Source organism: Dermacentor silvarum, chromosome 10, assembly GCF_013339745.2.
Source record: "Dermacentor silvarum isolate Dsil-2018 chromosome 10, BIME_Dsil_1.4, whole genome shotgun sequence".
Classification (NCBI taxonomy): domain Eukaryota; kingdom Metazoa; phylum Arthropoda; class Arachnida; order Ixodida; family Ixodidae; genus Dermacentor; species Dermacentor silvarum.
Window position 1 is genome coordinate 99,749,559 of NC_051163.1, and position 12,565 is coordinate 99,762,123.

General features: G+C 46.4%; 1 protein-coding gene across 1 annotated transcript in view; it reads right to left on the bottom strand.

The window, feature by feature from the left end:
* Positions 1-5,478: 5,478 nt before the first annotated feature.
* Positions 5,479-12,565, bottom strand: part of LOC119466353 (uncharacterized) — a 40,524-nt gene continuing 33,437 nt past the window's right edge. Inside the window, exon 9 of the mRNA XM_037726861.2 lies at positions 5,479-8,053. Within this exon, the coding sequence (XP_037582789.1) occupies positions 8,002-8,053 (52 nt within the window). The 3' untranslated portion in view covers positions 5,479-8,001. The remainder of the gene's footprint in view (positions 8,054-12,565) is intronic.

Genomic DNA, 12,565 nt, shown 5'->3' on the forward strand with positions numbered 1-12,565 from the left:
CGTAACGCTGGTGCATCTTTTGGCACTGCTGCCTGGGTGACTGCTTCAACTTTTGAGTGCATGGGTGCGATGCCCTCACTACTCACTACATGACCCAAAAAGGATATTTGGTCCACATCAAAAACACATTTTTCATTCAGTGTGAGACCTGCATTGGAGATCCGTTTCAGAACTTCTCGCAAGTTCTCATCGTGTTCACTGGCAGTCTTTCCCCATACTACCACATCATCTATGTAACACAGTACCCCTTGGCACCCTTTCAGTATGGATGACATCAACTTCTGGAAAGCTGCAGGTGCAGATGCAAGGCCAAAGCATACTCTTCTAAATCTGAAAAGGCCTTCGTGAGTCACAAATGTTGTTAGTTCACGACTTTCACGTGTCAGTTCCAGCTGATGGTACGCAGCTTTCAAATCCAGTTTTGAAAATCTAGTTGCACCTACCAGGTGGTGCAGCAGTTCTTCCGTGTGGGGGAGAGGGAACCCATCCACTATGATGGCCTTGTTCACTTCTCGAAGGTCAACGCAGAGGCGTATCGTCCCATTGGGTTTCTGCACAACAACGATCGCCGATACCCATTCGGCCGCATCAACTCGTTCTATGATGCCCGACAGTTCCAGTTGGCGCAATTCGGCAGACACACGTTCACGGAGAGCAAGCGGTAACCGTCGTAGCTTGGCAGCTACAGGCTTCACCGAGGGACGAACTTTGACTTCGTGCACAAAACCCTTGACCTGGCCAAGTTTACCAGAGAACAGGTGCGAAAATTCACCACGCAGGTGGGCTGGCAGCAACGATGAAGGCTGTGAATCTGTTTGTAGACATGACAGCGTATCCCCTTCAATGCAAAGTTGGAGATTCTGTATGGCATCCAGTCCCAAAAGCGATGTACCACGTTCGACAACGTGAAAAAGAACAGAGGTTTGAACCTGCTTGTAGGCTACGTTCGCCAGAAAGCATCCCTTGACTGCAATCCGTTGCTTTGAGTAGTCGACCAGCCTCACTTTAGCATCCGTAAGTGAACAGCCAGAGAAATGTTCTTGAAAGCTTGCTTCGTTAAGCAGAGAGACAGACGACCCCGTGTCGATGAGGAGGCTCAGAGTAGTATTGTTAACATTGACATCGATGTAAATTCCTTTCCCTCGCATACCTTCAGTGCTGAGGTTGAGAACAGAGATAGCATTCGTCGCTTCAGGCGTGTTCTTGCTTTCGGTGTTGCCCTGAGACTCACCTGGGCGTCTTGAACGGCACACAGACGCAAAATGTCCAACTTTGTTGCAGTTTCGGCATTTCACCTTCTTAGCACGGCATTCTCTTGCATTCGCTCGATGTTCGGTTGACCCGCAACGGTAGCACGCCGAAAATCCACTTGCACTCCTACGTTCAGGCTTGTCAACTATTCTTTGCACCACTGAATCAGCTGACAGTTCCTTAAGTTCATGTCGAGTCTGTTCGATGTGCTTGCCAAGCTCCACAGCGCGGCTCAGCGTAAGGCTTGTTCCCTCAAAAAGCAGACGCTCACGTATTTGTTGCGATGTCGACCCCTCCAGTAGCTGGTCTCGTACGGCTTTCTCCATTTGATCACCGAAATCACAGCTTGCGGCTAGCTCACGCAGTGCAGCGGCATAAGCCTCGAAGGGCTCACCCGGCAGCTGACGACGCTGTCGAAAACGGTGTCGCTCCATCAACTCGTTTACGCTTGTTGCGAAATGCTTGTCAAGCAGTGAAATTGCCTCGTCGAAAACATCCGAGTCGGGCTCAGTCTTCATATGTACGTTGATGAGCTCCGACGCAGTAAGTGGCGCCAAACTGTAATATATTCGCTGCCCCTCCAAGCCTAGTGCATTCAGTAGGATAGCTTTTCTGCGTCGCTGCGTGAGGTCCTCGCCGCCGATAGCCTCCAAGTAGTTGAGAAACGCAAGCTTCCATTGTCTCCACGGTACTGATGCAGGACCCGGCGTAGCAAGAAACGGAGGAGGCGGCGGGTTGCAGTTGAATAAGGCAGCCATGGCTTACCGGCGTAGAGTGAGGCGCAGGCGTGAAAAGAGTAGCGGGCGACACGGCAGCGCTGCGAAGCCTAACTTGCCGGAGTGGCGTCGCGAACGACGGAGACTGCTGGAGTGGGCGACGCAACTCGAGCTCGCATCCTTGAGCTTGATGAAGCTTCTGGGCGATGAGTGCAGGCGTGCATCGATCTTGAAGAACTCGCGGTTTTACCTCGTCGCCATTTTATGTTGTATCTCGCACCAATGCAAGATGGCGCGAAGAAAAAGACACCGGGCGAAGGCAAGCCCGAAACTACTGTCGTAACGGCGAAACAACAAAGAGAGCTTTTATTTCCGGTCAGGGCCTTATATACCCTACGCCCGTCACGCACAAGGTTGACTACACTAGTACTATCGTGGAGAGGTTGCCAACCCGCAAACTGAACACAGCTGAACACAGGCAAACACAACACTATTCTAGCCACTGTAACCGCAGGCCGCGCTCGTTGAGTATGCGCACGAGCTTCCCAGACATCTCTGCGACTCCGCCACCGAGAAACATTCGTCATGTATTTTAAGAAATTACATCGGCTGTTCATTGCAGCATGCGAGGCGAACGTTGAAAAGTGCCTGCTGCTCTTTCATTTCGGCTGTTACCCGCTGATTACGCGTTGAGTATCGTACTATTTGTTTGAGCTTTGTATGTAGTACATGCTGATGTACGCGGTCGTTTTGCGTTACTATTTTTGCACACGTGCATCTCGGCGACTGGAACATTATGTTTGCTTAGCGACGGACATAATAGGATTTGTATACCTGTTGGAGACAGGTTCGAAATGCGGCGCCGAAACTTTCGTGCCATAATGACGCGTATACCTATACATGGGTTTCGCGCACGACTTGCAGACTTCGGTAACAGCGATATCTAGAAGTTCTTAGGTAAGCTAGGCGGCGTTTTTAAAATAATCGCGATACCCAATAATCAAGTCATCGATAGCCAATCAATAGCTAATCGATCAATAATCAATAAATTCCTGAAAATTCTGAGGATGACTTGGTAGTGCTTAGCCTAGCCCAAATACGTGGCCAATACCTTGCGATAGCAAATCGATTGCCAATCAATAGCTAATCAATAATCGATCAATAATCAATAAATTTTGGGAAATGCTGGGATGACTTGGCAGTGCTTAGCCTAGCCCAAATACATGGCCAATACCTTGCAATTGCCAATCGATAGTCAATCAATAGCTAATGGATCAATAATCAATAAATTTTGGGAAATGCTGGGGATGACTTGGCAGTGCTTAGCCTAGCCCAAATACGTGGCCAATACCTTGCGATAGCCAATCAAAAGCTAATTGATAATCGATCAATAATAAATAAATTCCAGGAACATGCTGGGGATAACTTGGTAGTTCTTAGTCTAGCCCAAATACGTGACCAATACCATGCGATAGGCAATTGATAGCTAATCAATAGCTAATCGATAATCGATCAATAATCAAGAAATTTCGGGAAATGCTGGGGATGACTTGGTAGTGCTTAGCCTAGCCCAAATACGTGGCCAGTACCTTGTGATAGCCAATCGATAGCCAATCAATAGCTAATCGATAATCGACAAATAATCTATAAATTCCGGAAAATCTAAGTACACGGGTGTTTTCGCATTTTGCCCCCATCGAAATGCGGCCGCTATTCGTCCCCGTGTTTCTTCTCGCGCTGTGTATTACCAGGACCACCTATTAATCCATTGGATCCACGTCTCTCGAAGCTTTCGCTCTTTAGAAAACACATAGAATCCGAAGCCTTTGTCTCTTGTGTGGTTGTTGTAGCACCTAGGAACGCAGCAGGTCAATCCACCCATCGCACGATGGCTCTACACGAACCATAAAAATTGCCAAAAATCGTTCGGAAACAGGACGCACAGGCAATCCGGGCAGCTGGAGCGGCCGGATGACTACAAGTACCAGCATGCACCGCGGCAGCGGTGGCGTCGTGAAACTGGCCGGTGGGATCGGTCTATTGGCATGAATATCAAATTGGCGAAGGACTCTCATCCCTGGAACTCTTATCCACTTCTTTCCCTTGCGTAAGCTTGTGCTTCGATAACCATCAATGTGTCCACAGGTATGTGCACTGAATAAAGATACCCTCCTGGGGTGCATTTTTGAGGGAACTCTAAAGAGGACAACTAGGAAGCATTGAATTGGTACCAACATGTCAAAGAGAACGCTTCTCATCTAGATTTCAAATAGGAGAACAATATCACTAAGACGCTGGCACTACATTGCAGCTTATTCGTTGTTCTTTAGTTCCCATTGCAGCTACTGCGCATGCTTCCTCAGAGAGCAGAGTTTCATGAAAGTTTGCCATCCTGTGAGCAAAGTGAACTGAGGTTGAGAGAGAGTCGCATCTCACACATAGAGGGGACAAGCTTGTTGTGACGCCGGCAATGAATTTTGCTGCTCTATCTGGAACACTTGTGAACCACTTTATTACAAACTGAACGCACATAAGCTACGGCAGATATTTGATTCTTTCACAGCAAATAGAAATATCCCACTGTATGTCACAAGATATCACCTCATGCAGAATCCTTCACTGCACACAGCAGTCTGTCGTTACAAGTCAATCTCAAAATCTTGAATGAGTAAAAACTACGAAAAAGAAAAAGGTCATCATCTGAATTTTTCAGTCTCATTTCGAAAGCAGCCGCCTGGGCATTGGTAATCAAAAGTGCCAAAATGTGGTGATGCAGTAGTACTGCCATCACCAACATTGTCTGTTGATGCCTTAGTGGCAGCGCCTCCGCACTATACGATTGCTTCTTTAACCACGTGACCATACTCCACAAATGGAAGTGCGAGCTGCCCACCAAAAACAATGGCGCAATTGTGCTTCCTTTGGGAGCGACACAAATAAACTTTAGTTCCTACAAGCTTAACTTCTCTCTGAGCAACCTTGAAGGAAAAATGCAAACCTCTGCCTGCAGGAGCATGGCAATTCAAGTGACATCAAACAATGATCCTTGCGATTTCTTCAGGCCAAAGCTAATATACTTCAGCTCAAGAGAGAGAAAAGGATAAATGAAAGGCAAGGAGGTAAACCAGGACTGAGCCCGGTTAGCTACCCTGCACTGGGGGAATTCAGGTCAATCCAAGTAAAGATTTCTATTAAGCATGGTATTTCACAGCACAAGAATCAATGATTGCACGGTTGTTGGCATGAGTTAAAAAGAACTATTCACAAAATTTCCACACCTCTATGAATCAACATGTCACAATTCCATTGCCATTTCCTTCTTCTGGGCTACTAAGATCACAAAACATGCGAATGCCTGCGCATGACCTAAGGTATTTGATTTGTTATAGACGCTCAGGCAATCATTATAGACTTGGTTGCCCAGTGCTGGAAACAATGCTTCCCGACGAAAGAAGAAACCATCGTCAATTCTTCGGACATTAGATAGCCACATCAATGGAAAAACAGAGAGTGAGAAAGCAACATACTTTATTTTGATTACCATAACAAGAGACTGCATAAATTCCTTCTTCACTTGCCATAATTTTGTTATTTGCGTGATGCCAGACGACATTAAAAAAAGAAATATTCACTAAGCAATGGCAGGCCAGAATAATCAGCAGTCATTACAAAATACAGCACCTCACATGTCAACATATATTTGTCACACACAACAATGAGCTCATTTAACTTGCATGCACTCCCATTGAACTGTTTCTGGAGATTTCAGCAAAATAAGTTCTGCAGAAAATTGACATTGCAGCAGCTACTTTGAGAATACAACTAGGCTCTCGTGGCACTGAGCACTCTATTGCACTTAAAGTTTCTTGACAATCAATCACTCCTGATCATTAAACTAAGCACTGTTTTCATGTAGGAATGCTTCAATTCAAATGAATGAAGGGGGCTACAAATAGATACACAACAAAATAACACAAGCATCCTTTCCAACACAGCCACAGTAGTACAGGGCTTTACATTAGGCTTAATTAGGCCTAACTCCAATACCTTGTTGGGAATATGCAGAAGCACTCTCCCTAGATTATCTTCTCCATGTGATTTATCTCCTCCATGAAGAGTGAAGAAGCCGTTAAAATAAACATATCTCAGCAACAACTCACACTAGGTAACCGAGAGACAATTTAAGCAAGTTATTTTTTTAGTTTAAAAATTCATTCAATTTGTAAATATTCAAGGGACAAAATATAAATTGTGCTATAATCTGTTATGAAAATTCTGCACTTTCAACACAGTTCATGCAATTAACCTCAATGGTTGCCCTAAATATAGTTATGTAGCTGCATTTTACACATATTTCAAGAGGAAGTTGGATACAAGATAAAGCAGCCACCTTATTAACCCTTTAACTGCCACTACCGAGATAACTCGTGAAACCCTGCTATTCCCGAGTATACTCGTGTTGCTTTTTAAACTCACTCCCTGCCACTCCCGAGACAACTCGTGAAAAAAAAAAAATGCGTTCATGTCCCGCCATCTATGGAGAGGTAACCTAAAGACATAGAACTTGTAAATTAAATTTTAGACAACAGATGGAGTGCATGTGCTTACACCCGCGTCACTTCGTCTCGGCAGAGCACAGTAGCCATGGCGAGTCGGCACGCCACGTGCGTCCGTGCTTTGACGGACGAAGAAATTCAAGAACTGCTGATGAATTCTGCGAAATACAGTTGAATCTCGATAATTCGAACTCAAAGGGGCCTGAAAATTTGTTCGAATTAAAATACGGACTTATTTTGAAGTATTCGTGCACGATGTACGAACGGTGCGAGTCGTGAAATGCGGCGCGCAAGCACGAGCGAGCGAGGGCCACGAAAATGCCCAGGCGGGCCAACACTCGCTTCCCGATAACTGCAGAAAAAACGAAACTTAGTCCCACAGGACCTCAATAAAAGTTCATTGTCTGTCTGTCAGGGAGTAGGCGGCGCCGGCACGGACGGGCACGCGCGGAGACTGTCGAAGGTGAGGGAGGAGGGCGGCAGAGAAGCGCATTTCGCCTTGGCTACGCCGTCAGTTCGGTGGCTCCCATTCGCTCTCCTTCTGAACTCCCTCGTAGCTCCCCCACCTTCGACTGTCACCATGCGCGCCTGCCGTGCCGGCGTCGCTGCTCCCGCCGGCCTGGCGCCAGCTTAGCCCGCTCCCTGAAGTTTCGTTTTCTGCCGTTATCGGGAAGTTGGGCGGACTGGGCCTCCGCCGTTGCTGCTCTCTGCACTTCTCTCTTTACATATCCTGTGGAGTATCATGGTCCATTACTATACTCGCGGACAACTTTCTGTGGCAATGAAGGGAAAGCTACGGGCGCGTGGATGCTGCACATGTGTTGCCACGCCAAGTAGTCCGGCAGCGTTTGACAGTGCTTTTGGTCGCTCGGAACAGACGCTGAATCAACGCAACTTCCACGTGCGACGATTTCGCGTTTGCCCAGACGCGGAAGGGAAAAGCAGCAATATGAGTAAACTTTTACACTCAGTGGTGTGTTCTGTCTTATTTAACTGTTGCTAATAAGCTGTTTATGTTTACTCTTCGCCAACATAAACCAACGTGGATTAAAACGCGGGCCTCTTTTCAGAAGCACCCTCACTTGTGAGCGCTTTGCCTCCGTAGCTTTCCCTTCATTGCCACAGAAAGTTGTCCGCGAGTATAGCATGAAATTTCCACTGAACCAACACGAAAAAAAAATACCCGGCAGGGGGTGAGGAGCAGTCAGAAAAAAACCCGGCAGTGAAAGGGTACAGGTCACAGCACAATAGTGATCTACAGTAACCTTTAGGTAAAATTATGGATTGCCGCCCACATAATCATACATTGCAGGATGGTCCATAAATCTGTACATTATACATATCTGCACTTCAAGTGCAACATCAACAAAATGCCCTTGAAGGGCACAGTTCTGAACATTGCCGCAGGCAGGTAACAGTTGTGACGAAATGCTAATGTAATACTCCTTAAGGCCACAGGCCAACAAAGGCTAGCCAGGTCACGAGTCCTCGCCAGCTGCTGCTTGAGGCGGGAATGACAGCTCAAAGAGCCTGCAAGAAAATCGGGAAGCAGAAACATTGCAGTGGATTTAGAGACACCGCGAAATGACCATCCAAATGATCAGTGAATTGACAACAAAAAAGCAATGACCTGAAGGGCATTCACCAACATTGGCAGCATTATTTGTCTACTGCAGGAGGAAGGCTTCTCCCTGTGACCCCTAATTATTGCTGGTTTGTGGCCACCAACTCCAGCCTTGCCTGCAAATTTACTAATCTTATCACACCACCTAATTCTCTGCCATTCTCTACTGCACTTCCCTTTTCCTGGAGCCTTCCTGTAGGTTTAGTTCTGTAACCCTCGCAGCGTAGATCATCAGTGGTTACCTGCCCAACGCATTGCATGACATGCCAAACTCCATTACTTCCTGTCAACCTCAACTAGAATATTGGCTACCCCCACTAACTCTCTAATCCACAACACTGCCTTCCCATCTCTTAATGCTGTGGCTACCTTTCTTTCATTCCATAGCTTCTTGTGAAGCCCATCATTCACTCTACTATTTTCACGCATCAGTTCTGTGTGGCAATTACAGGGGTGGCAATGCTCAATGTCACTTTGTAGCAATTTTTGGAGCAAATAAAGTTTCATTCTGGAGCCGACTGGAGCATATGTCTTATAACTGGAGCAGTGTGGAGCATGCAAGTTTTAATTTATAGCATTATTATAATTATGAGAAGTAACAGTCACAAAACCTTACATTCTGCAGCATTAAAGAAGTGTTGAAGAGCAGTGTAAAGGCATTATTCATACCATTTTTGTATTAGGTGCTGGTGCAGTGACTGGAGGTGTTTTCCAACAGAAGATTGTGAAGAAGCTAGGGTTAGTGAACACCCACAGTGGTTTATTCAAAGACATTTCTAGGTGATGTGACACCCCCAATTAGCGCAAACCAAGATTCTGCACCTCACTGATTTTGCTTTGCCACTCACTAGACTCACTAAAAGTACCTAGACATCTGGAGTCCACACATAATGATTAGGTGCAAGTCCCCTGAATAAGTTAAAGGGAGCGACATTGCTCCTCTTTTGACCTCTCCTTTACCGAGTTCCCTCGCCACTCGCTCTCTCAGTTTGCACTTCTTGATCGCAGCGACTGCGCGGCCGCAGCAATGCAATCAACGCGATATCTCGACTTTTGAAAGTCATCTATTCGTGCAGGGTTCCCACCCCTGACCATTACAACATCTTGGTAACACTTCGTCCAACAACAACGCATAGGAATAAATTTTGCGTTCCATGGATGTGCTCATCAAAGGAAAACAATAAAAGAAAGAAACTACATGCTGACCTACACTTTACATCAGCAGCAAAGCAGATAATGGCAGGTGATTACACTAATAGTTACATGCCCTCCACACTAGTTTGAATGTATGCCACAAGATGGAGCTACAAATGCAACTCTTCAGGCAGTTCAAATCTTTATACAGTAAAAGCTCGTTAATTTTCACCTCAATTAATTCAGCTTTTGGATAATTCGAACTGCCTGTCACAGTCAGGCCATGCAGCATAGCTGTCTGTGGGTAAACCAACTCGTTTCGCACGTGCATCGGCTCCTCCATGATTAATTCGAACTGTGTGCCGCCACACGGTAATAAAAAAAAAGGATCCTGCAGTAAGTGGTTACGACAATAGTGCCGACCGAAAAAAGAAAGAAAACAGAACAAGTGCCATTCGTTGTTTCGAACGATGGTGTACTTCCTGACCCAGCCAAGCTTCGCGCGGTCGCAGAGTTCCCCATGCCCACTACTCTTAAGGCACTCCGCAGCTTTATAGGGCTCTGCTCTTACTTTCGGCGTTTTGTGCGCAATTTTGCCACTATTATCGCACCACTGACCAATTTGCTTACGGCTAGCAGCGGCATCTCCGCGTGGTCAACATCGTGTGACGACGCCTTCAAGAAACTACATCCGTCTACTTACTTCGCCGCCGATTCTTCGACACTACGATCCGACAGCACCCACAGAACTACACACGGACGCCAGCGGCATCGGACTTGGTGCAGTCCTAGCGCAACGGAAAGACGGCTACGAAGAGTACGTCGTCGCATATGCGAGTTGCACTTTAAAGAAGGCAGAAGCCAACTATTCTGTCACAGAGAAAGAGTGCTTGGCCATTATTTGGGCTCTCGTCAAATTTCGTCCATACCTATATGGTCGCCCTTTTGACATTGTTACCGAACACCACGCCCTTTGCTGGCTGTCCTCTTTGTAAGATCCGTCAGGTCGCCTCGGCCGCTGGGCACTTCGCTTACAAGAATATAACATCCGCGTTGTCTACGATCGGGCACAAAGCACTCTGACGCCGATGCGCTTTTCCGATCACTGCTACCTTCCGATGTGGCTTCAGTGTCAACGCCCTTCGCATCCATGTCGACGATCAACGTCGCTAATGTGCCGGCCGAGCAGCGTAAGGATCCCCTGCTTTCAACTATGCTGAATTTCCTCCACGATCCATCCGTCACACCCTCTTCTCGAACACTTCGTCGCCAAGCCGCTCACTTTGCTGTCCATGACAACATCCTTTACCGCAGAAATTATTTGCCTGATGGTCGCAAATGGCTGCTTGTGATACCACGACACATGCGTACTGACATATGCGCTTATTTCCATGCCGCTCCTCATAATGGTCACGCCGGCGTTCTGAGTACGTACACTCGGCTGAGGCAGCGTTTCTACTGGCACGGCATGTATCACTTCGTGCACCAGTACGTACGCGCTTGCACAGCGTGCCAAAGGCGTAAAATTCAACAGCGCCCTCCTGGCGAGTTACAGCCGCTCCCCTGCCCGGCCATTTGATCACGTTGGCATAGACCTATACGGGCCACTTCCCTGCAGTTCCTCGGGTAACCGATGGATAATTGTAGGCGTCGACCACTTGACGTGCTACGCCGAGACTGCCGCACTCCCGGCGGCCTCTGCGCGCGAAGTTGCTTTCTTCATCTTGCGGAACTTCGTTCTTCGACATGGAGCACCACACGAACTGCTCAGCGACCGGGGGCGTGTGTTCCTGTCCGAAGTAATACAAGCCCTTCTCGCTGCATGCAGCATCGTTCACCGCAAGTCTACCGCCTACCACCCGCAAACGAACGGCTTGACAGAGAGGTTCAACCGCACACTCGGTGACATGTTGACTATGTACGTTGCCTCGGACCACAGTAACTGGGACACTGTTTTGCCGTTCGTCACGTATGCCTATAATACCGCCACACAAGCTACCACTGGCTTTTCGCCATTTATTTATTTATTTATTTATTTATTTATTTATTTCAGTACTCTCAGGGCCAGAGGCATTACAGAGAGGAGGGGCATACAAAATCGGCGGCAGTTTCCTTAAATTTGTTGACGTCGGTGATGGCAGCGATGAAGGCAGGGAGATGGTTCCAGTCATTTCCAGTTCGAGGAATAAATGAATTTATGCAAAGCCTAGTTCGGCATTGCGGTATTCCTACCTTGAAGTTGTGGTCAATGCGTGAAGATATATAAGATGTAGGGAGGAGTAACTTATCTTTGTGAATAGGGTCCGTATAATAAATTCTGTGAAAAAGACATAACCGAAAATATTTACGGCGCAGAGAAAGAATGGGAAGACCAAGTGCAGATTTCATTGCAGACACGCTGGCTGTTCGGGAATAATTTGAAACAATAAAGCGGGCGGCGCGATTTTGAACAGACTCTAAAGTGTTAATTAAAGTTATCTGATTAGGATCCCAAATGGAGCAAGCATATTCTAGTTTAGGTCTTATTAATGTCCTATACAGATGAAGCTTAACGATGCTATTAGAAGCTGTGAAATGGCGCCGTAAGAATCCGAGCGTGCGGTTAGCCTGGTTGCATATATAGTTCACGTGCATTTTCCAGGACAGATTGTGTGTTAAGTGAATACCAAGATATTTGTACGATGAGATAGGTGATAGGAGAGAGTTATTGAGAAGATAGCGAGGAGTGTATTCAGGAGGACGGCTGGAAATACGCAGATGTTTGCACTTAGTGGTGTTAAGCGTCATGAGCCATTCGCTGCACCATGAAGAAATTGTGTCCAAGTCTGATTGCAAACATGCTTCATCAGAGGGATTAGTAATTGAACGATAAAGCACACAGTCATCTGCGAAAAGATTTATATGGGAGATAACGTTGTTAGGAAGATCATTAATATAAATTAAAAACAGGAGAGGACCTAATACAGAACCTTGAGGTACTCCAGAGGTTACGGAAACAAGAGGTGAGTCATAATCATTAACTGAAACATATTGACTACGGTTGGAAAGAAAACATTTAATCCAGCCTAATACTTGATCGTTAATATTAAGAGCACCGAGTTTAATTAGCAATAGATCGTGAGAAACAGTGTCAAAGGCCTTAGCAAAGTCTAAAAAAATGCAATCCACAATAACGTTAGCATCCATAGCGCGAAATAAATCATTAGTGAAAGAAAGGAGCTGTGTCTCACACGAAAAAAATTTTCGGAAGCCATGTTGACATGAATTGAAAAACTTGTTAGATT